Source organism: Macaca mulatta, chromosome Y (assembly GCF_049350105.2).
Source record: "Macaca mulatta isolate MMU2019108-1 chromosome Y, T2T-MMU8v2.0, whole genome shotgun sequence".
NCBI classification, from domain to species: domain Eukaryota; kingdom Metazoa; phylum Chordata; class Mammalia; order Primates; family Cercopithecidae; genus Macaca; species Macaca mulatta.
In genome coordinates, this window is record NC_133427.1 from 1,167,201 (window position 1) to 1,193,835 (window position 26,635).

The window sequence follows — 26,635 nt, forward strand, 5'->3', positions numbered from 1 at the left end:
AGGCGGCTCCGACCCCGTCACACTTTCCCGGGTCCCACTTCGGGAGACCCCGTTTCCTGCCGGAGTCTACCCGGGGGACCCCGCGCCGCCCTCCGCGCCCGTCCTGGGTCGGGGGAGGTCCCTGGGCCTCTGATCTCTGACCCCGCGGTGCCCTCTGCGCTCGGGCTGGGTGTGGGGGGGGTCCCTGGGCCTCCGACCTCTGACCCCGCACCGCTCTCCGCTCTCGGGCTGGGTGGGGGGGGGGGGGTCCCTGGGCCTCCGACCTCTGACCCCGCGGTGTCCTCTGCGCTCGGGCTCGGTGTGGGGGGGGTCCCTGGGCCTCCGAACTCTGACCCCGCGGTGCCCTCCGCGCTCGGGCTGGGTGTGGGGGGGTCCCTGGGCCTCCGACCTCTGACCCCGCGGTGCCCTCTGCGCTCGGGCTGGGTGTGGGGGGGGTCCCTGGGCCTCCGACCTCTGACCCCGCGGTGCCCTCCGCGCACGGGCTGGGTGTGTGGGGGGGGGGGTCCCTGGGCCTCCGAACTCTGACCCCGCGGTGCCCTCTGCGCTCGGGCTCGGTGTAGGGGGGGGGGTCCCTGGGCCTCCGACCTCTGACCCCGCGGTGCCCTCCGCGCTCGGGCTGGGTGGGGGGGGGGGGATCCCTGGGCCTCCGACCTCTGACCCCGCGGTGCCCTCCGCGCTGGGGCTGGGGGTCCCTGGGCCGCGCCCACCCGCCCTGGGCTCCCCGATCTGCCAGTGTCCGTCGGGTTCGGGGGGCTGCGGCCGGGGTCGCCCTTCCCGGCCTCCCTGTCCGCCCTTCCTCCCTCCCTCCCTCCCTCCCGCCTTTTCTGCTTCCTCCGCCTCCTCCTCTCCCTTCCCGGCTCTCTCCCGCCCGCCCTTGGCCCCCCGTCTCCCTCCTTCCCCGCTTGCCTTTGAGTTTTGCTGCTTTCCCGCCTCCCTCCTTTTTCTCCCTCTTTCCGCCTCTCCCTTCCTTTCCCGCCCTGCCTTCTTCCTTCATGTCTGTCTCCCTCTCTCCTTCCTTTCTTGCTCCCTTTCTTCCCTCTTTTCCTTTTTTCTCCTCCTTTTCTTCTTCTCTCCCTCCGCCCTTCCTGTTTTTTCTTTCCTCCCTCCCTCTTACGTTTTTCTCCCTTTTTCCTTCTCCCCTTTTCTTCTTTCCTTCCCTTCTTCCTTTTTCTCTTTCCTTCCCTTCGTCCTTTTTCTCTTTCCTTCCCTTCTTCCTTTTTCTCTTTCCTTCCTTCCTCCTTTTTCTCTTTCCTTCCTTCCTCCTTTTTCTCTTTCCTTCCTTCCTCTTTTTTCTCTTTCCTTCCTTCCTCCTTTTTCTCTTTCCTTCCTTCCTCCTTTTTCTCTTTCCTTCCCTTCCTCCTTTTTCTCTTTCCTTCCCTTCGTCCTTTTTCTCTTTCTTTCCTTCCTCCTTTTTCTCTTTCCTTCCTTCTTCCTTTTTCTCTTTCCTTCCTTCCTCCTTTTTCTCTTTCCTTCCTTCCTCCTTTTTCTCTTTCCTTCCCTTCCTCCTTTTTCTCTTTCCTTCCCTTCGTCCTTTTTCTCTTTCCTTCCTTCCTCCTTTTTCTCTTTCCTTCCCTTCGTCCTTTTTCTCTTTCCTTCCCTTCGTCCTTTTTCTCTTTCCTTCCCTTCCTCCTTTTTCTCTTTCCTTCCTTCCTCCTTTTTCTCTTTCCTTCCCTTTTTCCTTTTTCTCTTTCCTTCCCTTTCTCCTTTTTCTCTTTCCTTCCCTTCCTCCTTTTTCTCTTTCCTTCCCTTCTTCCTTTGTCTCTTTCCTTCCCTTCTTCCTTTTTCTCTTTCCTTCCCTTCTTTTTCTCTTTCCTTCCCTTCCTCCTTTTTCTCCCTTTCCCTCCTTCCCTCCCTTTTCCTCTTTCTTTCCTGTCTCCCTCCCTCTCTTCCCTTTCTCCCCCCTCTCTTTTCCGGTTTGTTTTATGTATTTATTTTTGAGACACAGTTTCGCTCTTGTTGTCCAGGCTGGACTGCAACCTCCCCCTGCTGGGTTCAAGGGATTCTCCTGCCTCAGCCTCCCGAGTAGCTGGAATTATAGGCACCCACCACCACGCCTGGCTAATTTTATATTTTTTAGTAGAGACGGGGTTTCACCATGTTGGCCAGGCTGGTCTCGAACTCCTGACCTCAGGGGATCCGCCCACATCGGCTTCCTAAAGTGCTAGGATGACAGCTGTGAGCCACTGTTCCTGGTGAGCCACTGTGCCTGGTCGTGTCTTTTCCGTTCTTTTCTTTCCTCTCTCCCTTTCTCCCTCTCTCCCTTTCTCCCTCTCTTTTTCTTTTTCCTTTCTTTTATTCTTTCTTGTCTCGCTCTTCTCTTGCCGTCTGTTTCTCCCTTTCTCCCTGTTCTCCTTTTTTTTTTTTTTTTTTTTTTTTGAGATGGAGTCTCGCTCTGTCACCCAGGCTGGAGTGCAGTGGCATGATCTCAGCTCACTGCAACCTCCGCCTCCCGGGTTCAAGAGATTCTTCTGCCTCCGCCTCCTAACTAGCTGGGATTACAGGCTGGTGCCAGCACGCCCGGCTATTTTATTTTTATTTTTAGTAGAGACGGGGTTTCACCATGTTGGCCAGGCTGGTCTCGAACTCCTGACCTCAGGTGATCCGCCCACCTCGGCCTCCCGAAGTGCTGGATTACAGTCGTGAGCCACCGCGCCCAGCCTCCCTTTCTTTTTTCTTATTCCTGCCTGTTTTTCTTTCCTCCCTCCCTGCCTCTTTCTTCTCTCCTCCCTTCCTCTTTTTCCTTTTTCTTCTCTCCTCCCTCCCCGTTTCCTTCTTTCCTGTCTCCCCGCCTCCTCCTTTGCCCTTTTCCTCCCTTTCTCCCGTCCGTCCCTCCCGTCTTTCCTTCCTTTTTTTTTCTTTCCCTCTCTCGCTTCATTTCCTGCCTTTCCCCATCGCTCCCTTTCTTTCCCTCTTTTTTCCTCTCCTCCCGCTCTCTCTCCTTCCTTCCTTTCCTCCCTTCTTTTCCTTCCTCTTCTTTCCGTTTCCTTCTCCCTTCCTTTTCTCTCCCTGTGCTTTCTCGCTCTTGTTTTTCCTTTATCTCCCTTGTGTATTGAGGAGGTACAGTCCCTGGCTGTGGGTGGACAGCAGGGACCCGCTTGCCCTGGAGAGCGGACTCACCCTGGGTGACTCCTGGGTGCAGCTGTGAGCCCTGCCTGAGGCTTTTTCTGACCTCTAGGGAGAGCGGCTGAGGCTGGGGCTGGAGGTTGGGGCCGGCTCTGGAGGCTGGAGCGGCAGCTGGGCGGCGGGACGGGTGGCTCAGAAGTCACTGAAGCATGGGTAGGTCTAACCTTGGGCCCTTGCTGTGGGGAGGGCGTGGAGACCAAGCACATTCCTGAGGTTCTGCTAGGGCCCCGGCGGTGGACAGTGTCCTCTGAGGACCCAGGACCAAGCCAGGCTCCCTGCAGGAGGCCGGGAGCACTGTGGGTGCTGGGCAGGGGTGGGGAATTTGCTGGGGCGCTGCGCCCAACAGGCCTGTGTTGGTTTCCCAGCCTCAGCGAGGTCGCGCAGGACGGGGCCCTGGTGCTGGTTTTCAGTGCCTGGGCCCTGGAACATGGTGTTCCCTTTCCAAGTCTGCAAAGCCTGTCTTAGGGGAGAGAAGAAGGTTCCTTCCATGCGGGTGGGGACGGCTAACCATGTCCAGACACTGAGATGGCGCTCTGTGTGCTCAGCCCTCAGCCTGCACTGGCTTGGTGGCTTGGTGACCCGCCAGCAGGGTGGTGCTGTCTGTGGGCTCTGCTCAGGCTCCTCTCCGAGCCAGGAGGATGCCTGCCTGCTTGGGCCTGGCACACAGGATGTGCTTGGCAAGTGCTTCTGGGATGGATGGGTAGGTGGATAATGGATGGATGGATGGATGGATGGATAATGAATGGAAAGATGGGTGATGGATGGATAGATACATGATGGATAATGGATGGATGGATAATGAACAGATGATGGATAATGGATGGATGGATGATAGATGGATGATGGGTGGATGGATGATGGGTGGATGGGTGGATAATGGATGGATGGATAATGGATGGATGGATAATGGGTGGATGGATTGATGGATGGATAATGGATGGATGGATGGATGATGGATGGATGGATGGATAATGAATGGATGATGGATGGGTGATGGATGGATAATGAATGGATGGATGAATGAATGGATGGATAACGAACAGAAGATGGATGGATGGATAATGGATGAATGGATGGGTGATGGATAATGGATGATGGATATGGATGGATCAATGATGGACGGGTAGATAATGGATGGATAATGGGTGGGTGGGTGAGTGGATTGATGGACAGATGGATGTGCTTGCTTGGCAGATGATTCTGGAATGAATGGATGGGTGGATGGATAATGAATAGGTGGGTGGGTGGACGGATGGATTGCTCGATCGGCAAATGCTGGAATGGATGGATGATGGATGGATGGATAGATAGATGCATGGATGACTGGATGGATGGATGGATGGATGGATAATGAACGGGTGGGTGGATAGATACGTGGATAGATGGATGTGCTCACTCGGCAAATGCTTCTGGAATGAGGGATAATGGACGGATGGATAATAGATGGGTGGATGGATGGATGGATGGATAGATGATGGATTGATGATGGATGGATAGATGGATAATGAATGGGTGGGTGGATGGATAGATGGATGTGCTTGCTTGGCAAATGATTCTGGAATGGATGGATGGATGGATGGATGGATAATGAATGGGTGGGTGAGTGGACAGATGAATTGCTCGATCGGCAAATGCTGGAATGGATGGATGATGGATGGATGGATAGATAGATGCATGGATGACTGGATGGATGGATGGATGGATGGATAATGAACGGGTGGGTGGATAGATACGTGGATAGATGGATGTGCTCACTTGGCAAATGCTTCTGGAATGAGGGATAATGGACGGATGGATAATAGATGGCTGGATGGCTGGATGGATGGATAGATGATGGATGGATAGATGGATGATGGATGGATGGATGGATAACGAATGGGTGGGTGGGTGGATGGATAGATGGATGTGCTTGCTTGGCAAATGATTCTGGAATGAATGGATGGGTGGATGGATGGATTGCTTGATCGGCAAATGCTTCTGGAATGGATGGATGGATGAATGGATGGATGGATGGATGGATGGATAATGAATGGGTGGGTGGGTGGGTGGATGGATGGATAGATGTGCTTGCTTGGCAAATGATTCTGGAATGAATGGATGGATAATGAATGGATGGATAATGAATGGGTGGGTGGATGGATGGATAGATCGATGTGCTTGCTTGGCAAATGATTCTGGAATGAATGGATGGATAATGAATGGGTGGGTGGATGGATGGATAGATGGATGTGCTTGCTTGGCAAATGATTCTGGAATGAATGGATGGAAAATGAATGGATGGATAATGAATGGGTGGGTGGATGGATGGGTAGATGGATGTGCTTGCTTGGCAAATGATTCTGGAATGAATGGATGGATAATGAATGGATGGATAATGAATGGGTGGGTGGATGGATGGGTAGATGGATATGCTTGCTTGGCAAATGATTCTGGAATGAATGGATGGATAATAAATGGATGGATAATGAATGGGTGGGTGGATGGATGGGTAGATGGATATGCTTGCTTGGCAAATGATTCTGGAATGAGTGGATGGATGATGGATAGATAGATGGATAATGAATGGGTGGGTGGGTGGATGGATGGATTGCTTAATTGGCAAATGCTTCTGGAATGAATGAGTGGATAGATGATGGACGGATGGATAATGGGTGGGTGGGTGGATGAATGGATAGATGGATAATGAATAGGTGGGTAGGTGGATGGATTGCTGGCAAATGCTTCTGGAATGAATGGATGGATGGATGATGGATGGATGGATCATGGGTGGGTGGGTGGATGGATGGATAGATGGATGTGCTTGGCAAATGCTTCTGGGATGGATGGATGGATGGATGGATGGATGGATGGATGGATAATGGGTGGATGGATGGATAGATGGATGTGCTTGGCAAATGCTTCTGGGATGGATGGATGGATGGATGGATGGATAATGGGTGGGTGGGTGGATGGATGGATTGCTTGATCAGCAAATGCTTCTGGGATGGATGGATGGATGGATGGATGGATGGATGGATAATGGGTGGGTGGGTGGATGGATGGATTGCTTGATGAGCAAATGCTTCTGGGATGGATGGATGGATGGATGGATGGATGGATGGATGGATGGATGGATGGATTGCTTGATGAGCAAATGCTTCTGGAATGGATGGGTGGATACATGATGGATGGATGGATGGATGGATAATGAATGGATGGGTGGATGGATGGATTGCTTGATCGGCAAATGCTTCTGGAATGGATGGATGATGGATGGATAATGGGTGGGTGGATGGATGGATAGATGGATGTGCTTGCTTGGCAAATGATTCTGGAATGGATGGGTGGGTGGTTGGATAATGAATGGGTGGGGGGGTGGGGGGGTGGATGAATGAATGGATGGATTGATTGCTCGATTGGCAAATGCTGGAATGGATGGATGATGGATGGATGGATGGATGGTTGGATAATGAATGGGTGGGTGGGTGGGTGGATGGGTGGGTGGATAATGAATGGGTGGGTGGATAGATGCATGGATAGATGGATGTGCTCACTCGGCAAATTCTGGAATGGATAATGGATGGATGGATGAATGGATGGATGGATAGATGATGGATGGATGGATGGATGGATTGCTTGATTGGCAAATGCTGGAATGGATGGATGATGGATGGATGGATGGATGATGGATGGATGGATGGATAATGAATGGGTGGGTGGATAGATGCATGGATAGATGGATGTGCTCACTCGGCAAATTCGGGAATGAATGGATAATGGATGGATGGATGAATAGATGGATGGATAGATGATGGATGGATGGAAGGATGGATGGATGGATGGATTGCTTGATTGGCAAATGCTGGAATGGATGGATGATGGATGGATGGATGGATGATGGATGGATGGATGGAAGGATGGATGGATGGATAATGAATGGGTGGGTGGATAGATGCATGGATAGATGGATGTGCTCACTCGGCAAATTCGGGAATGAATGGATAATGGATGGATGGATGAATGGATGGATGAATAGATGATGGATGGATGGAAGGATGGATGGATGGATGAATTGCTAACTGGGGCTGTTTTTCCGTACAGAGTCCTGCACGTGGGACTTAGCCCTGGACGCTAACTTCTTTGCCCCTCGTATCTGGGAGGGAACAACGCAGTCGCCATGCCTGACTAGGGCATGACCTGGGAAGCCTTTGGGGCCACCTGCCCCGGAACCCGGGGACATGGCCTCCCTGGGAAAGGAGGGTGAGGTGAGCCTCACAGCCGGGAATTGGAAGTGAGGGAGAGAACAGCTGCTGGGTAGTGGGAGTAAAGCTTGTGTCTCTCACCGCCCTCCCCCTCCAAGGACTGAGTAGAGAGGAATGAGTCCCGATCCGCCTGCCAGGCACTCGGCCACGAGGACTCCTTATCTGCCGGCGTCTGATAAAATTACCCGCGTGGCTTCAGAGATCACTGCTGCCTGACCAGCGGGTGCTGTCATGGAATCTGCGTCCAGAAAGCCCCCTGGGGTTCAGAGAAGTGGTGGGTTCATATAGAAGTAGAGGTGGCTTTTGTGTGTGTATGGAGACGGAGTCTTGCTCTGTTGCCCAGGCTGGAGTGCAGTGGCGCGATCTTGGCTCACTGCAAGCCCCACCTCCCAGGTTCAAGCGTTTCTTCTGCCTCAGCCTCCCGAGTAGCTGGGATTGCAGGTGCGTGCCACCACGCCTCATGTTTGTATTTTTAATAGAGACGGGGTGTCATCCATCCATTCCAGAAGCATTTGCCAAGCACATCCTGGGTGCCGGGCCCAAGCAGCAGGCTGGTCTCGAACTCCTGACCTCAAGCGATCGGCCCGCCTCGGCCTCCCAAAGTGCCGGGATGACAGGTGTGAGCCACCACGTCCCACCCGGAAGCGACGTTAGGCTTCATCCGATGGCCGGGAAGGAATCAGAGCAGGGCTGAGGTGGGCTTTTTGTGGGGTGGGGTGGGGTGCCAGGCTCTGTGTTGGGTGGGGCCACAGCAGCTGTTCTGTAATTAATCATTACCGAGGCTCTGCCCGTAAGAAGTGTGGGCCAGGGAGAGCTGATGAGACTGCAGGATGAGGGGGCCTGACCCCTTTGCCCAGAAGAGGACCCCCAAAAGACCTTCCCTCTGAAGAGGGCTCCCCAAGACCTCCTCCCTGAAAAGGGACTCCCAGGGCCACCGCCCTGAAAAGGGCTCCTCAAAAGGCCTCCCCCAAAGGGGTCCCCACAAGACCTGCCCTCTGAAGGAAGCCCCCCAGACTTCCCCCATGAAGAGGGTCCCCCAAAGCCTTTCCCCCCAAAGAGGCCCCCCAAGACCTGCCCCTGGAAGACAACTCCCCAAGATCTCCGTCTCGAAGGCTCCCCAAGACCTCCCCCTTCACAAGGGCCCCTCAAGACCTCTCCCCCACGAAGAGCCCCCTAAGACCTTTACTCTGGAAAAGGGCTCTCTGCAAAGCCTTCTGGAACAAGGCATTGAGCTCGGCAGGTGGGGAGGAGCTGTGTACTCAACATCATCCTGAGGGTCTGTTGTCCTCCTCCTTCCACCACCCCAGCCCCCAGATAAATCCAGAGGGTGTTTTAGAGCCAGACAGACACTCCTGGTATGCACCAGGCCCTCAGTGCAGCGCTCGCTGAGTGGAGAAGGAGGGAGTGGGTGAACCCGGCCGGCCAGGCTGCCCTGCACAGACTTCCAGCCTTGTCACCCCACTGGTTTTTTTGTTGTTGTTGAGACGGAGTCTCGCTCTGTCGCCCAGGCTGGAGTGCAGTGGCCGGATCTCAGCTCACTGCAAGCTCCCGGGTTCCCGCCATTCTCCTGCCTCAGCCTCCCGAGTAGCTGGGACGACAGGCGCCCGCCACCTCGCCCGGCTAGTTTTTTGTATTTTTTTAGTAGAGACGGGGTTTCACCGTGTTCGCCAGGATGGTCTCGAGCTCCTGACCTTGTGATCCGCCCGTCTCGGCCTCCCAAAGTGCTGGGATTACAGGCTTGAGCCACCGCGCCCGGCCACTGGTTTTTAAATCATCGCAGTCTTTGCGATGTTCTATGCATGCCGCACAGAGACTCTCAGAGTCCAGAGGTGCTGCTTTTGCACAGTTACTCCAATGAATAAAAAGACGGGCTGGGCGCGGTGGTTCACGCCTGTCATCCCAGCACTTTGAGAGGCCTGAGGTCAGGAGTTCGAGACCAGCCTGGCTGATGTGGTGAAACCCTGTCTCTACTGAAAATACAAAAAAATTAGCTGGGCGTGGTGGCGGGCGCCTGTAATTCCAGCTACTGGGGAGGCTGAGGCAGGAGAATCGCTTGAACCTGGGAGGCGGAGTTTGCACTGAGCCAAGATCGCACCACCTGCACTCCAGCCTGGGCGACAGAGCAAGACTCCTCAAAAAAAAAAAAAAAAAAAAGTTCCAGCAGACACAGAAGGGAGAGTGAGAGGGAACAGGTCCCAGGGACCCTGTGTCTGGCTTCTGCTGAGGGTGTCCTGCAGGTTCCTTCCACCTGGGGGACGCCCTCCATGGACCCTTAGTTTAAGGGCACACATGGGCGTGGGGACAAGAACACAGGGAGGCCACGCCGGAGGTCCTGCTGCAATCACGTGGCCCCCCAGCCCACTCCCAACAGCCAAGACCATGCAGGGCCTGGGCTCCCCCTAGGTCAGACGCCTGTGGTTCTCTCCACCGAGGGGCCCCCCCATGCCAGCCTTTTCCTGGGCAGAGTCCCAGAACCTTCTCGGACCCACGAACGTTTCAATCCGGGGTGGGGCCTTCCCTGGGCACCCAAGAGGTGGGAATCTGTCCCTGGCCCCTACAGCTGGCGGCCTGCGCCTGCCTCAGTCTCTATCCTGTCCCGATTCCCCGTCCCCAGTGGCAGGGGCCGGAGAGGAAGGAGCTCCAGGCTTGAAAGCCATCAAAGCAGGTTGCTTTCGAGATGGCCAGTGGTCACCTGAGATGGAGCAGAGAGCAGCTGTGGAATCCGTCCGTGAACCCTGCAGAGGCCTTCGTGCCTTAAGACAGACGGCGTCCTGCAGGTACGTGGGGAAACCTTGCAGGCAGCCCAAGGTGACCGGGATGCTATCTGTCGCCCCAGCTCTGGGCCAGGCTGACATGGGAAGGGAGGGAGGAGGGAGTAGGAGGGACGGAGGGCTGGCCGCTTTCCAGGGCTGGGCTCTGTGGCATCGCCTGGCGGCTGTCCCGTCTGGCCCCACGCTGAGGCCAGTGTGATTGGAGGGGCCTGGAAGCCTCATCCTTCCTGCTTGCCAAGCGGTGAGGGCCACAGCCACGCACCACTGCTCTGGACTCCCCCTTTCATCATCAAAGTCGAATTTTCTTCCTGGTCCATCTAGGCCTGCCATGGAGACACCACGTGTGATCGTAAAAAAAAAAAAAAAAGTGCAGTTAGGCCGGGCGCGGTGGCTCACGCCTGCAATGCCAGCACTTTGGGAGGCCGAGGCAGGCGGATCACCTGAGGTCAGGAGTTCCAGACCAGCCTGGCCAACATGGTGAAACACGGTCTGTACCAAAAATACAAACATTAGGCGGGCGTGGTGGTGGGTGCCTGTAATCCAGCTACTGTGGGGAGGCTGAGGCAGGAGAATCGCTTGAACCCGGGAGGCGGAGGTTGCAGTGAGCCGAGATCGCGCCATTGCACTCCAGCCTGGGCGACAGAGCGAGATTCTGTCTCAAAAAAGAAAAAAAAAAAAACGGAGTCTGTCCAGAATCACACACAGTCACGCGTGCCTGGTAACGTTCCCGCAGTCAACAACGGCCTTCGTAGACATCAGAAGTCCCAGGAGATGGTAATACTGTAGTTTTCCCGTGTCTTTATTTGTAGACATACAAACACCTACCGTTGTGTTATAGCAGCCTACGGCACTCGGGACACTCAGGTGAGTAGCAGGCCGGGAGCTTGGGGTCCTGCCACGCAGCCCAGGTGAGTAGCAGGCCGGGAGCCCGGGGCCCTGCCACACAGCCCAGGTGAGTAGCAGGCTGTGTGTGCCACGGCGGTATGTGTGAGCGCACCCCGTGATGTGCACACAAAGAGAATTGCCGAAGGACGCATTTCTCAAAACAGGTCCGTGTCGTTCAGTGACACGTATGACCGTATCTGTGTGTGTGTGTGTGTGTGTGCAGATGGGTGTGTATGTACGTATACACACCTGAACACACACACCTCTACACACATACCTGTATATGGATAGAACGCATCATTTACAGAATTTATAGAACACGTAATTTATGTTACATAAAATACATAGAAATCAGTTTTGTTTTCTTTTTTTTATTTGTTTAAGACGGAGTCTTGCTCTGTCGCCCAGGCTGGAGTGCAGTGGGGCACGATCTCGGCTCACCGCAAGCTCTGCCTACTGGTTTCAAGCGATTCTCCTGCCTCAGCCTCCCCCCAGTAGCTGGGATTACAGGCACCCGCCACCTCGCCCGGCTGATTTTTTGTATTTTCTGAAGAGACAGGGTTTCACCATGTTGCCCAGGCTGGTCTCAAATTTCTGACCTCAGGTGATCCACCCGCCTCGGCCTCCCAAAGTGCTGGGATTACAAGCGTGAGCCACTGCACCCAGCCGATTTCAGCTGTTTTCTTTTTTCTTCTTTTTCTTTTCTTTTTTTTGAGATGGAGTTTCGCTCTCGTTGCCCAGGCTGGAGTACAATGGCACAATCGTGGCTCACCGCAATCTCCGCTTCCCAGGTTAAAGCGATTCTCCTGCCTCAGCCTCCCCCCAGTAGCTGGGATGACAGGCACCCGCCACCACGCCCGGCTGATTTTTGTTATTTTCTGTAGAGACAGGGTTTCACCATGTTGGCCAGGCTGGTCTCAAATTCCTGACCTCAAGTGATCTATCTTCCTCGGCCTCCTACAGTGCTGGGATGACAGGTGTGAGCCACTGCACCCAGCCTATTTCAGCTGTTTTCTTAAAGCACAAAGCAACCTACACATTCTTTTGTGATGCCAGGCAACAGTAAGGGTGCAGCAGCTTGTGACTTGGGTGTTGCGATCACGCGTGACCACTGCAGAAAAGCACACACCCACCTGTCCAGCGGGCACCTTGAAATAGGCCGCCGAGGAGGTGGAGGGTGCGGTGAGCCGAGATCGCACTATTGCACTACAGTCTGGGCAGCAAGAGCGAAACTCCAAACTCCGTCTCAAAAAAAGGAAAACCGGCCGGGCGCGGTGGCTCAAGCCTGTCATCCCAGCACTGTGGGAGGCCAAGACGGGCGGATCACGAGGTCAGGAGATCGAGACCATCCTGGCTAACCCGGTGAAACCCCGTCTCTACTAAAAAAAAAAATACAAAAAACTAGCCGGGCGCGGTGGCGGGCGCCTGTAGTCCCAGCTACTCGGGAGGCTGAGGCAGGAGAATGGCGTGAACCCGGGAGGCGGAGCTTGCAGTGAGCTCAGATCCGGCCACTGCACTCCAGCGTGGGCGACAGGGCGAGACTCTGTCTCAAAAAAAAAAAGGAAAATAGCTGAAATATCACGCAGACGGACGCCCAGCCCGGGAACGGGAAAGCTGTGGGTGTGTCTGCCCTAAAAACATCACCTGGGTCTGCTCCGGTTCTCCCTGCTTTTCAGATCATGCCTGAACCTCGGTGCTCCTGGAGGTCAAGGCTGTGGTTTGAGGGGCTCCGCCCCAGCCCAGCCCCAGGTTGGCCCAGCTGTTCCCGGAGGGGCTAGGGAGGAAAGGGGGCTGTGTGGGCCCCACAGGGCCAACTGAGGTCTGAGGGTCGGGACACAGCCCGGCAGCAGGAACTGGGAGTGGAGCACGGGGGAAATGTGGATTCGCCGGGCTCCCTACAGCCGCAGTGACTGTGTGCCCAGGAGGTCCTCGCAGGGCAGGTGTGAGTCTGGCCTGCCTGGACTCGGGGAGGGGGTGTTTTACAGACGCATTTCAGCCCTGCAGGAGGGGCTGGGGAGGTCCCGCTCGTGACAGTCTCTACACCAAGACAGGAGACACGGAAGCTGCCCGGAGAACTGCCACTCTGTGGCCTGTGGGCGTCCGGGGGTGAGCGGCAGCGACGGTGCTCCCACAGAGGAGACACACTGGAAATCGTGGGGAAGGTGGGAAGATGCAGGCTGGGGTGCGGAGAAGGACCAAGAACCTGCCTGGTGGACGGCACCCTCGTAGCAGCCGTGAGAAAGCCCCGTCCCCACCACCCTCCCCGCGAGTCCCCACCGGCTACTCTGGAAGGCTGCTGGCTCCCAGGACGTCCGCCGGGCTGAACGGTCCTCCCTGCTGTCCCTCCGTCCCCTCCTCCCTGAATGCAGTCTTCATCTCCTCCAAAAATGCAACCTCCTTCTCCTTCTCCCCCAATGGAGCCTCCTTCCCCTCCTCCTCCCCAAATGCAGCCTCTGTACCCCCCTCCCTAAATGCAGCCTCCTCCCCCTCCTCCCTGAATGCAGCCTCCATCTCCTCCAAAAATGCAACCTCCTTCCTTTCCTCCCCCAGTGCAGCCTCCGTCCCCTCCTTCCCGAATGCAGCCTTCTTTTCCTCCTCTTCCCCAAATGCAGCCTCCATCCCCTCTCCCAAAATGCAGCCTCTGTCCCCCCTCCCCAAATGCAGCCTCCTTCCCCTCCTCCCCAAATGCAGCCTCATCCCCTCCTCCCCGAATGCAGCCTCCATCTCCCTCCTCTGCGAATGCAGCCTCCTTCCCCTCCTCCCCGAATGCCGCCTCCTCCCCCTCCTCCCCGAATGCAGCCTCCTTCCCCTCCTCAAATGCAGCGTCCATCCCCTCCTCCCCGAATGCAGCCTCCTTCCCCTCCTCCCCGAATGCCGCCTCCTCCCCCTCCTCCCCGAATGCAGCCTCCTTCCCCCTCCCTGAATGCAGCCTCCTTCCCCTCCTCCCCGAATGCAGCCTCCTTCCCCTCCTCAAATGCAGCCTCCTTCCCCTCCTCCTCAGATGCAGCCTCCATCCCCTCCTCCCCAAATGCAGCCTCCATCCCCTCCTCCCCAAATGCAGCCTCCTTCCCCTCCTCCCCAGATGCAGCCTCCATCCCCTCCTCCCCAGATGCAGCCTCCATCCCCTCCTCCCCAAATGCAGCCTCCATCCCCTCCTCCCCAAATGCAGCCTCCTTCCCCTCCTCCTCAAATGCTGCCTCCATCCCCTCCTCCCCAAATGCACCCTCTGTCCCTTTCTCCCCAAATGCAGCCTCTTCCCTCATCAAGAACTCTCACAGAGGAGCCACGGACAGACTTTTGCTTTCTTTATTCAGCCACGACTGCACGCTCCTATGTGACTGTCCTATGTACTTGGGGACCAGGTGGTCCACCTGCAGCCTGGGGGAGGACGTCCCTATAATGAACACGCTGCCTGGGCTTCAGGGGGCCACTCTGGTGACCAACATGGCATCCAGGACACCCTCCAAGTGCACCACCTGCACCTGGTGGAAGCCGTGCAGCTCCAGCAAGCACTGGTACTCGCCTCTGCTCCGCTGCCTGCCCTCAGTCTGCACCAGCATGTTCAGCGACTGTATCAGGCCACCCTGCGCCTCCCTCTTCTCCTCATCCAGGAGCGTCTCCACCAGCAGCAGGCCGGCCCCTGGGGGGGGAGAGCAGAGAGCCGGAGTCCTGGCCAGCCAGGCGGGGATCCTTCAGGGGGACACAGCGGGCAGTGGGAGCTCAGAGCTGTGAGCAGAGGCTGCCGACAACCCTTACACAGGGAGGGGAGGGCAGTGAGACAGACGATGCAGGGCGGACAGACGGGGAGAAGGAGATTAGATCGAAACATGGGTGGATAGATGGATGCATCACCTGGGTCCGTTCCAGTTCTCCTGGATGGATGGATGAACAGATGGTAGATGATGGGTAGGTAGATGAATGGATGGATAGATGGTTGCATGGATGAGATGGACGGATGGGTGAACAGATGGTAGATGATGGGTAGGTAGATGAATGGATGGATAGATGGTTGCATGGATGAGATGGATGGGTGGGTGAATAGATGGTAGATGATGGGTAGGTAGGTAGGTAGATGGATGGATAGATGGATGCATGGATGAGATGGATGGATGGGTGAATAGATGGTAGATGATGGGCAGATAGATGAATGGATGGATGGATGCATGGATGAGATGGACGGATGGGTGAACAGATGGTAGATGATGGGCAGATGGATGAACGGATGGATGGATGCATAGATGAGATGGATGGATCGGTGAACAGATGGTAGATGATGGGCAGATGGATAGATGCATGGATGAGATGGATGGATGGGTGAATAGATGGTAGATGATGGGCAGATAGATGAACGGATGGATAGATGCATGGATGAGATGGATGGATGGGTGAATAGATGGTAGATGATGGGCAGATAGATGAACGGATGGATGGATGCATAGATGAGATGGATGGATGGGTGAATAGATGGTAGATGATGGGCAGATAGATGAACGGATGGATGGATGCATAGATGAGATGGATGGGTGAATAGATGGTAGATGATGGGCAGATGGATGGATGGATGGATGCATAGATGAGATGGATGGATGGGTGAATAGATGGTAGATGATGGGCACATGAATGGATGGATGGATGCATGGATGAGATGGATGGATGGGTGAATAGATGGTAGATGATGGGCAGATGGATAGATGCATGGATGAGATGGATGGATGGGTGAATAGATGGTAGATGATGGGCAGATGGATGGATGGATGCATAGATGAGATGGATGGATGGGTGAATAGATGGTAGATGATGGGCACATGAATGGATGGATGGATGCATGGATGAGATGGATGGATGGGTGAATAGATGGTAGATGATGGGCAGATGGATAGATGCATGGATGAGATGGATGGATGGGTGAATAGATGGTAGATGATGGGCAGATGGATGGATGGATGCATAGATGAGATGGATGGATGGGTGAATAGATGGTAGATGATGGGCAGATAGATGAACGGATGGATGGATGCATAGATGAGATGGATGGATGGGTGAATAGATGGTAGATGATGGGCAGATGAATGGATGGATGGATGCATGGATGAGATGGACGGATGGGTGAACAGATGGTAGATGATGGGCAGATGGATAGATGCATGGATGAGATGGATGGATGGGTGAATAGATGGTAGATGATGGGCAGATAGATGGATGGATGGATGCATAGATGAGATGGATGGATGGGTGAATAGATGGTAGATGATGGGCAGATAGATGAACGGATGGATGGATGCATAGATGAGATGGATGGATGGGTGAATAGATGGTAGATGATGGGCACATGAATGGATGGATGGATGCATGGATGAGATGGATGGATGGGTGAATAGATGGTAGATGATGGGCAGATGGATAGATGCATGGATGAGATGGTGGATAGATGGTAGATGATGGGCAGATAGATGGAATGATGGATGCATGGATGAGATGGATGGATGGGGGAATAGATGGTAGATGATGGGCAGATAGATGAATGGATGGATGGATGCATAGATATGGATGGATGGGTGAATAGATGGTAGATGGGCAGATAGATGAATGGATGGATGGATGCATGGATGAGATGGATGGGTGAACAGATGGTAGATGATGGGCAGATGGATGGATGGATGCATGGATGAGATGGATGGATGGGTGAATAGATGATAGATGATGGGCAGATGAATGGGTGGATGGATGCATGGATGAGATGGATGGATGGGTGAACAGGTGGTACATGATGGGCAGATGAATGGGTGGATGGATGCATAGATGAGATGGATGGGTGAATAGATGGTAGATGGGCAGATAGATGAATGGATGGATGGATGCATGGATGAGATGGATGGGTGAACAGATGGTAGATGATGGGCAGATGGATGGATGGATGCATGGATGAGATGGATGGATGGGTGAATAGATGATAGATGATGGGCAGATGAATGGGTGGATGGATGCATGGATGAGATGGATGGATGGGTGAACAGGTGGTACATGATGGGCAGATGAATGGGTGGATGGATGCATAGATGAGATGGATGGGTGAATAGATGGTAGATGGGCAGATGAATGGATGGATGGATGCATGGATGAGATGGATGGGTGAACAGATGGTAGATGATGGGCAGATGGATGGATGGATGCATGGATGAGATGGATGGATGGGTGAATAGATGATAGATGATGGGCAGATGAATGGGTGGATGGATGCATGGATGAGATGGATGGATGGGTGAATAGATGATAGATGATGGGCAGATGAATGGGTGGATGGATGCATGGATGAGATGGATGGATGGGTGAACAGATGGTAGATGATGGGCAGATAGATGAATGGATGGATAGTTGGATGCATGGATGAGATGGATGGATAGACGAACATATGGTAGATGGGCAGATGGATGGATGGATGCATGCATGGATGAGATGGATGGATAGATGAATAGATGGTAGATGATCGGTAGGTAGATGAATGGATGGATAGATGGATGCATGGATGAGATGGATGGATAGATGAATAGATGGTAGATGATGGGTAGGTAGATGAATGGATGGATAGATGGATGCATGGATGAGATGGATGGATAGATGAATAGATGGTAGATGATGGGCAGATAAATGAATGGATGGATAGTTGGATGCATGGATGAGATGGATGGATAGATGAATAGATGGTAGATGATGGGCAGATAGATGAATGCATGGATAGTTGGATGCATGGATGAGATGGATGGATAGATGAACAGATGGTAGATGATGGGTAGGTAGATGAATGGATGGATAGATGGATGCATGGATGAGATGGATGGATAGATGAATAGATGGTAGATGATGGGCAAATAGATGAATGGATAGATAGATGGATGCATGGATGAGATGGATGGATAGATGAATAGATGGTAGATGATCGGTAGGTAGATGAATGGATGGATGGATAGATAGATAATAAATGATAGACAGATGACAGATAGCTGACGGATCACTGTTAGAAGTCCAGGTGCAGTGGCTCACGCCTGTAATCCCAGCACTTTGGGAGGCTGAGGTGGGAGGATGGTTTGAGCCCAGGAATTTCAAACCAACTCGAGCAACATAGTGAGATCTGGTGTCTATTTTATTTTATTTTTAAAAAAGGATTTTTTTTTTAAAAGGATGATGGTAGAAGTATAAAAAGAGACAGAGGCAGGGTGAGGAGAGGGAGGAAGAGACAGAAGACAGATAAGGAAGGAAGGGAGAAAAGAGGAGAGAGGAGAAACAGACTGATGATAGATGAGATACATAAAAAGTCACAGAGAGGAGAAGACAGAGAGGAAGAGGGAGAGAAAGAGAGACAGAGGCCAGGTGCAGTGGCTCGAGCATCTTTTAACCCCAGCATTTGGGGAGGCCAAGGCAGGAGGATCGCTTGAGCCCAGGAGTTTGGGAGTAGCCTGGGCAACATAGCAAGATCCCATTTCTACAAAAAAAATTTTAAAAAAGTAGCAGGGCATGGTAATATATGCCTGTACTCCCAGGTACTGGGGAGGCTGAGGAGGGAAGATTGCTTGAGCTCAGGCGGTCAAGGCTGCAGTGAACTATGATGACACCATTGCCCATCAGCCTGGGTGACAGAGAGAGACTCCCATCTCCACAGAAAACTTTTTGGTTATTTTTTTTTGAGACTCTCGCTCTGGCGCCCAGGCTGGAGTGCAGTGGCGTGATCTCGGCTCACTGCAACCTCCACCTTCTGGGTTCAAGCGATTCTCCTGCCTCAGCCTCCTGAGTAGCTGGGAGTATAGACGCCCGCCACCATGCCTGGCTAAGTTTTGTGTTTTTAGTAGAGATGGAGTTTCACCCTATTGCTCAGGCTGGTCTCAAACTCCTGACCTCGTAGCCTGCTGGCTTCGGCCTCCCAAGGTGCTGGGATGACAGGTGTGAGCCATGGCGCCCGGCCTCACAAAAGAAAACTTTTAAAAAAAATTAGCTGGGCATGGTGATGCATGCGTGTACTCACAGCTACTTGGGAGGCTAAGGTGGGAGGATAGCTTGAGCCTAGGAGGTCAAGGCTGCAGTGAGCTGTGACTGCACCACTGCACACCAGCCTGGGCAGCAAAATGAGACCTCGTCTCAAAAAATATATATATATAAAGAGAGCCGGGCAAAGTGGCTCACGCCTGTAATCCCAGGACTTTGGGAGTCCCAGGTGAGTGGATCACCTGTTGGGAGTTCAAGACCAGCCTGACCAATATGGTGAAACCCTGTCTCTATTAAAAATGCAAAATTAGCCGGGCGTGGTGGCACGTGCCTACTTGGGAGGCTGAGGCAGGAGAATGGCGGGAACCCGGGAGGCGCAGCTTGCAGTGAGTTGAGATCCGGCCACTGCACTCCAGCCTGGGTGACAGAGCGAGACTCCGTCTCAAAAAAAAAAAAAAAAAGATAGAGAAAGGGAGAAAGAGGGAGAGGGAGAGAGAAAAGGATGGAAGTCTCTTGACCAGCTGAACCTATGGAGTCCTGGCCGGCTCTGTTAAGGTAATTAAGTGTTCTCTGCAAATATTCTAGGAATTCTCACTGCAGCAGCAACTTTGAACTCTGAGGGAGCCTGAACGCCCACCAGATTCCCTCAGGGCCATGTCCTTCCATTGTGGAAATCCGATACCCCTGGAGCCTGGGGTTCCAGCAGCCCCACCGGGCTCCAGGAGCAGGCTGGGGGGACGGGAGAAACCTGATACGAAGGCTTTGAGCCGAGAGGGTGCCTGGTGTGTGTGTGTGTGTGTGTGTGTGTGTGTGTGTGTGTGTGTGTGTGTGTGTGTGTGTTTCATACGAAGGGGGTGTGTGTGTGTGTGTGTGTGTGTGTGTGAAACCTGATACGAAGGGGGTGTGTGTGTGTGTGTGTGTGTGTGTGTGTGAAACCTGATACGAAGGGTGTGTGTGTGTGTGTGTGTGTGTGTGTGTGTGTGAAACCTGATACGAAGGGGGTGTGTGTGTGTGTGTGTGTGTGTGTGTGTGTGTGAAACCTGATACGAAGGGTGTGTGTGTGTGTGTGTGTACGGGAGAAACCTGATACGAAGGCTTTGAGCCGAGAGGGTGCCTGGTGTGTGTGTGTGTGTGTGTGTGTGTGTGTGTGTGTGTACACTTGTGCCTGTGTATAAACACACAGGTTCGATCCAGCTGACCCTTGAGCAACACGGCTCTAAACTGCCCTCACTCACGGATTTCCCTCTGCCTTGGCCACCCCTGAGACAGCAAGAGCAGCCCACGGCTTCCTCCTCCTCTGCAGCCTCCTCAGTGTGAAGACAACAAGAATGAAGACCTTTAGGATGAGCCACTTCAACTTCATAATGGTAAATATATTTTCTCTTTAGGATTTTCTTTTTTTTTTTTTTGAGATGGAGTCTCGCTCTGTTGCCCAGGCTGGAGTGCAGTGGCACCGTCTCGGCTCACTGCAACCTCCGTCTCCAGGTTCCAGCGATTCTCCTGCCTCAGCCTCCCGAGTAGCTGGGATTACAGGTGCCTGCTATCATGCCCGGCTAATTTTTTGTGTTTTTAGTAGAGACGGGGTTTCACCGTGTTGGCCAGGCTGGCCTCAAACCCCCGACCTCAGGTGATCTGCCCACCTTGGCCTCCCTAAGTGCAGGCATGATAGGTGTGAGTCACTGCACCTGACCACATTGGCCAACTTTAAATACAGCGGATTTATCCTCCACAATGTCGCGGGCCTCTCATCCAGACGCTGGACTTGCCAACCTCCAAAAATCACATAAGCCAGTTCTTTTTTTGCTGTTCTTTTTTTGATACAGAATCTCACTCTGTCACCCAGGCTAGAGTGTAGTGGCGCAATCTCGGCTCACTGCAATCTCCACCTCCTGGGTTCAAGCGATTCTCCTGCCTCAGCCTCCTAAGGACCCGGGATTACAGGCGCCCGCCACCACGCCTGCCTAAGTTTTGTATTTTCAGTAGAGACGGGGTTTCACTATGTTGGCCAGGCGGGTCTTGAACTCCTGACCTCAGGTGATCCGCCTGCCTCAGCCTCCCAAAGTGCTGGGATGACAGGCGCCCGCCACCTCGCCCAGCTAGTTTTTTGTATTTTTTAGTAGAGACGGGGTTTCACCGTGTTAGCCAGGATGGTCTCGATCTCCTGACCTTGTGATCCGCCCGTCTCGGCCTCCCAAAGTGCTGGGATTACAGGCTTGAGTCACCACGCCCAGCCTAATTTTTGTATTTTTAGTAGAGACGGGGTTTCACCATGTTGGCCAGGCGGGTCTTGAACTCCTGACCTCAGGTGATCCACCTGCCTCAGCCTCCCGAAGTGCTGGGATGACAGGTGTGAGCCACCACGCCCGGCCTCCTTGTAAAACTTGAACCGAAAACTACGTCTTAACAAAAAGAGTGAACGTGACGACGGGCTCTCACCTGGCTTGCAGCTCTCGGCGACCTTGCTGAGTAACTTGTGGACTTTGTCGTCTGACCAGTTGTGCAGGATCCGGCACAGGACATATAGCTCAGCGCTGGGGAGGGGGTCCCTGAAAAAATCACCTGGTTTAAAGACAAAAGGCGACACGTCCGTCAGGTATGGGAGAAGCAGTCCTCCCCGGACAGATCCTCGGACGGCCACCCGCATCCTAAATCAGGGATGGAGAAGAGAGGGGTGTGGGCAGGAATGAGTATATCCCCATGGGTACTTGAACAGAGGAGCTGGTTAGCGATGCCACGGGCGTGCGGTTAGACTCCGGCCAGGAAAGGCCGGGCACGGCGGCTCACACCTGTAATCTCAGCAGTTTCGGAGCCTGAGGTAGGCAGATTGAGCTCAGGAGTTCGAGACCAGCCTGAGCAGCATGGCGAAGCCGTAGCTCTACTAAAAATACAAATTAGCTGGACGGGGGTAGTGGGTGCCTGTAATTCCAGCTACTCGGGAGGCTGAGGCAGGAGAATCGCTTGAACCCGGGAGGCGGAGGCTGCAGTGAGCTGAGATCACGCCAGTGCACTCCAGCCCGGCTGACAAAAAAAAAAAAGGCAAGGGAGGAAAAAAGGAAATTCAGAGGCACCACCTGGGCGAGGCAGGCAGAGTCAGCGCAAATGGGTGTCTCTCAGCCAGGGAGCGTCGGGGCCGCACTGCTAGGGAGTGGGCAACAGCGGGGCCTTCCCTGGCGATCCCGATTCAGGCACCCCGGAAGGGTTGCCTGCAGGGGGGTGCGTGTAGCGGCACGCCCCTCTATGATTGCTGAAATTAAAAGATGGTCTGCTGGAGTGCGGTGAATGGCGTCCCCTTAAAAGATACATTCAGGTGCCGACTCTCGGTCACTGGGAATGGGAACTTATCTGGAAATAGGGTCTCTCTGGATGTCATTGAGTGCAGAATTTCAAGATGCAATCATCCTGGAATAGGGTGTCCCCTAAATGCAATGACAGGTGTTCTTCTAAGAGACAGAAGAGGAGACACAGCCACAGAGGAGAAGGCCACGTGGAGACGGAGGCAGAGATTGGAGTGATGGGGCCACAAGCCTGGGGACGCCTGGAGCCCCCAGGAGCTGGGAGAGGCAGGAAGGATCCTCCCCTAGAGCCTCCAGAAAGAACCAGACACAATTGCAGTGGGTTGGGATGGTGACCTCAAAAGATCTGTCCATGTCCTAACCCGTAGACTTGTGAATAGAATCTCATTTAGAAAGAAGGTCTCTGCGGGTGTCATTCTGTTGAGTATCTTGAGATGAGATCACCCAGGATTAGCTCAGCTCTAAATGGAATGACAGGTGTCCTTGTAAGAGACAGAAGAGGAGACACAGACACAGAGGAGGAGGCCACGTGGAGACGGAGGCAGAGACTGGAGTGATGCGGCCACAAGCCCGGGGACGCCTGGAGCCCCCAGGAGGTGGGAGAGGCAGGAAGGATCCTCCCAGCCCTGAGATGTCTTGATCTCAGACTCTGGTCTCCAGGACTGAGAGAGGATAAATTCCTGTGGTTTTGGAAGTTGTGAGGCCCCCGCTTGGGCTAGTTTGTTCCAGTCACCCCGGGAAACCCCGTAGCTACCGTGTGCTGGTGTGCACCTGCGGATGGTCACAGAAGTGTTTGTATTGACTGATGGCTAACCCTGCTGTGTCCAGCAAATATGAACCACAGCCAAGCAAGCAAGCAAGCTGCGAGTTGCATGAGGGGAAAGAAGGGGCGGGAGGGTGTGTGGTGGGAAGTCTGAGCTGCTTTTCCCCAGCTCTGAGGAGAAGGTGCTCTTTCAGGGCTCATGATTTTAAACTTTAGCATTTCCGGCCGGGCGGGGTGTAATCCCAGCACTTTGGGAGGCCGAGGCAGGCAGATCACCTGAGATCAGGAGTTCGAGACCAGCCTGGTCAACACGGTAAAACCCCGTCTCCACCAAAATGACAAAAAATTAGCCGGGCGAGGTGGCGGCGCCTGTAGTCCCAGCTACTGGGGAGGCTGAGGCAGGAGAATGGCGTGAACCCGGGAGGCGGAGCTTGCAGTGAGCTGAGATCCGGACACTGTACTCCAGCCTGGGCCACAGAGCGAGTCTCCGTCTCAGAAAAAAAAAAAAAGTATCCAGAAACCTCCAGTGGAGGGGCATGGAGGTCCCCAGCACCTGTGCCTGCAGGCCTGGCGGCTGTAGGATGGTACTGAATTACGGCATGTCAGGTGTCTCTTTTTTTTTTTTTCTTTTTTGAGATGGAGTTTCGCTCTGTTGCCCAGACTGGAGTGCAGTGGCGCGATCTCGGCTCACTGCAACCTCCGCCTCCCCCCGGGTTCAAGCGATTCTCCTGCCTCAGCCTCCCGAGCAGCTGGGACTACAGGCGCCCACCACCTCGCCCGGCTGGTTTTTGTATTATTAGTAGAGACGGGGTTTCACCATGTTGGTCAGGCTGGTCTCGAACTCCTGACCTCAGGTGATCCTCCCGCCTCGGCCTCTCAAAGTGCTGGGATGACAGGTGCGAGCCAGCGCACCCGGTCTCATCCACCTGTTTGGAGATGCCCTCGTGTCTCTGTGGACCCACACACAGACACGCACAGGCACACCCACGGACGCAGACACACAGACATGCACAGGCACACCCACGGACGCAGACACACAGGCACGCACACATACACCCATCCAAATGCACAGACGTACAGTCCTGCAGACACAAAGGCACACATGCAAGCACACACCAGAAAGACATGCTCACACAGACACAAGCACGGACATACAGAGATACACTGACAGGCCCACACAGACACACTCAGACGCAGACACATGCACAGATGGGCACACAGACACACACACACAGCGACAGGCACACACGCACACGGACGCAGACACATGCACAGATGGGCACACAGACACACACACAGATGCAGACACATGCACAGATGGGCACACAGACACACACACAGCGACAGGCACACACGCACACACAGATGCAGACACATGCACAGATGGGCACGGAGACACACAGAGACACACCAACAGGCAGGCACACACACGCACACGGACGCAGACACATGCACAGATGGGCACACAGACACACACACACAGATACAGCGACAGGCACACACACACGGACGCAGACACATGCACAGATGGGCACACAGACACACACACACAGATACAGCGACAGGCACACACACGCACACATGCAGACACACACACAGACATGTACACACAGACACACATACATATACCCACACAGACGCACAGAAACACACATACCCTCACAGACACGTATGCAAGCACACACCACAGAGAGTTGCACACACACAGACGCAGACGCGGACACACATTCTCATGCACAGACATGCACGCAAGGACATACCACACACACACACACATGCACACACAGACACACATGCACACACTGATGTACAAGCACAGCAGTGACATGCACAGACGGGCACACAGAGACGCACACACACAGACATGCACACATATGCCCACACAGACACGCAGACACATGCACGTACCCTCAGAGACACACACACACACCACAGAGACGTGCACACACACGTGGACACACACACACAGTCTCGTGCACACACACGTGGACACACACACACAGTCTCACGCACACACACAAGGACATACTACACACACAAACACAGAGACAGACACGCACACAAGCACAGCAGACACATATGCACACAGACACCGACACACACCATGCACACAGACGGAGACACACAGACATGCACACACATATGCACACGGAGACACAGACACACACAGCCACAGCAGTCACATATGCACACAGACACCCACCGGCACGCAGCATGCACACACACACACACAGACATGCACACACAGACACCCACCAGCACGCAGCATGCACACACACACACAGACATGCACACACAGACACCCACCGGCACGCAGCATGCACACACACACACAGACATGCACACACAGACACCCACCGGCACGCAGCATGCACACACACACACAGACATGCACACACAGACACCCACCGGCACGCAGCATGCACACACACACACAGACATGCACACACAGACACCCACCGGCACGCAGCATGCACACACACGCACAGACATGCACACACAGACACCCACCGGCACGCAGCATGCACACACACGCACAGACATGCACACACAGACACCCACCGGCACGCAGCATGCACACACACGCACAGACATGCACACACAGACACCCACCGGCACGCAGCATGCACACACACGCACAGACATGCACACACAGACACCCACCGGCACGCAGCATGCACACACACGCACAGACATGCACACACAGACACCCACCGGCACGCAGCATGCACACACACACACACACACACACAGACATGCACACACAGACACCCACCGGCACGCAGCATGCACACACACACACAGACATGCACACACAGACACCCACCGGCACGCAGCATGCACACACATGCAGACACAGATGGGCACAGACGCACACACAGACATGCACACCTATATCCACACAGGCGCACACACATACCCTCACAGAAACATATGCAAGCACACACCACAGAGACGTGCACACACACGCAGACAGACACACACAGTCTCACGCACAGACACACACACAGGGACATACCACACAGAGACATGCACACACAAGGACAGCAGTCACATATGCAGATACCCACAGACACACACCATGCACACACAGACATGCACACACACAACCACAGCAGTCACATATGCACATAGACACCCACCGGCACACAGCATGCACACAGACCCACACACAGACATGCACACCTATATCCACACAGGTGCACACACACACACCCTCACAGAAACATATGCAACCACACACCACAGAGACGTGCACACACACGCAGACACAGACACACACAGTCTCATGCACAGACACACACGGACCTACCACACACAGACACAGAAACACACAGACACAGAAACAGAGAGACACACACAAGCACAGCAGTCACATATGCACACAGATACCCACAGACACCATGCACACAGACGCAGACACACACACAGACATGCACACACAGACACATGCACACGGAGACACAGACACCCACCGGCACACAGCATGCACACAGATGCAGACACAGACGGGCACACAGAGATGCACACACAGACATGCACACCTATATCCACACAGGTGCACACACACACCCTCACAGAAAC

The 26,635-nt window shown here is 54.0% G+C and overlaps 1 protein-coding gene and 3 long non-coding RNA genes across 5 annotated transcripts in view; 3 read left to right on the plus strand and 1 right to left on the minus strand.

Moving 5' to 3' along the window:
* Positions 1–6,595: 6,595 nt before the first annotated feature.
* On the plus strand, positions 6,596–11,371 carry LOC114676041 (uncharacterized). Of its 2 annotated transcripts, XR_013413275.1 has the most exons (5): positions 6,596–7,638; positions 7,844–8,059; positions 9,979–10,141; positions 10,457–10,622; positions 10,945–11,371. It is a non-coding gene; the product is annotated as an uncharacterized LOC114676041 (long non-coding RNA). The 2 variants fall into 2 exon arrangements; XR_013413274.1 differs by having other exon boundaries at positions 6,596–8,059.
* A 2,939-nt stretch (positions 11,372–14,310) lies between these two features.
* Positions 14,311–26,635, minus strand: part of LOC106995142 (putative bifunctional dTTP/UTP pyrophosphatase/methyltransferase protein) — a 46,159-nt gene continuing 33,834 nt past the window's right edge. Inside the window, exons 12-13 of the mRNA XM_077989790.1 lie at positions 21,431–21,553; positions 14,311–14,660 (exon numbers count right to left, since the gene is read on the minus strand). Coding sequence (XP_077845916.1) covers positions 14,440–14,660; positions 21,431–21,553 — 344 coding nt within the window. The 3' untranslated portion in view covers positions 14,311–14,439. The remainder of the gene's footprint in view (positions 14,661–21,430; positions 21,554–26,635) is intronic.
* Positions 19,277–20,833, plus strand: LOC144338875 (uncharacterized). Its single transcript, XR_013413276.1, has 2 exons — positions 19,277–19,769; positions 20,178–20,833. It is a non-coding gene; the product is annotated as an uncharacterized LOC144338875 (long non-coding RNA).
* LOC144338876 (uncharacterized) lies at positions 21,452–23,143 on the plus strand. The gene is made up of 2 exons (XR_013413277.1): positions 21,452–21,587; positions 22,765–23,143. It is a non-coding gene; the product is annotated as an uncharacterized LOC144338876 (long non-coding RNA).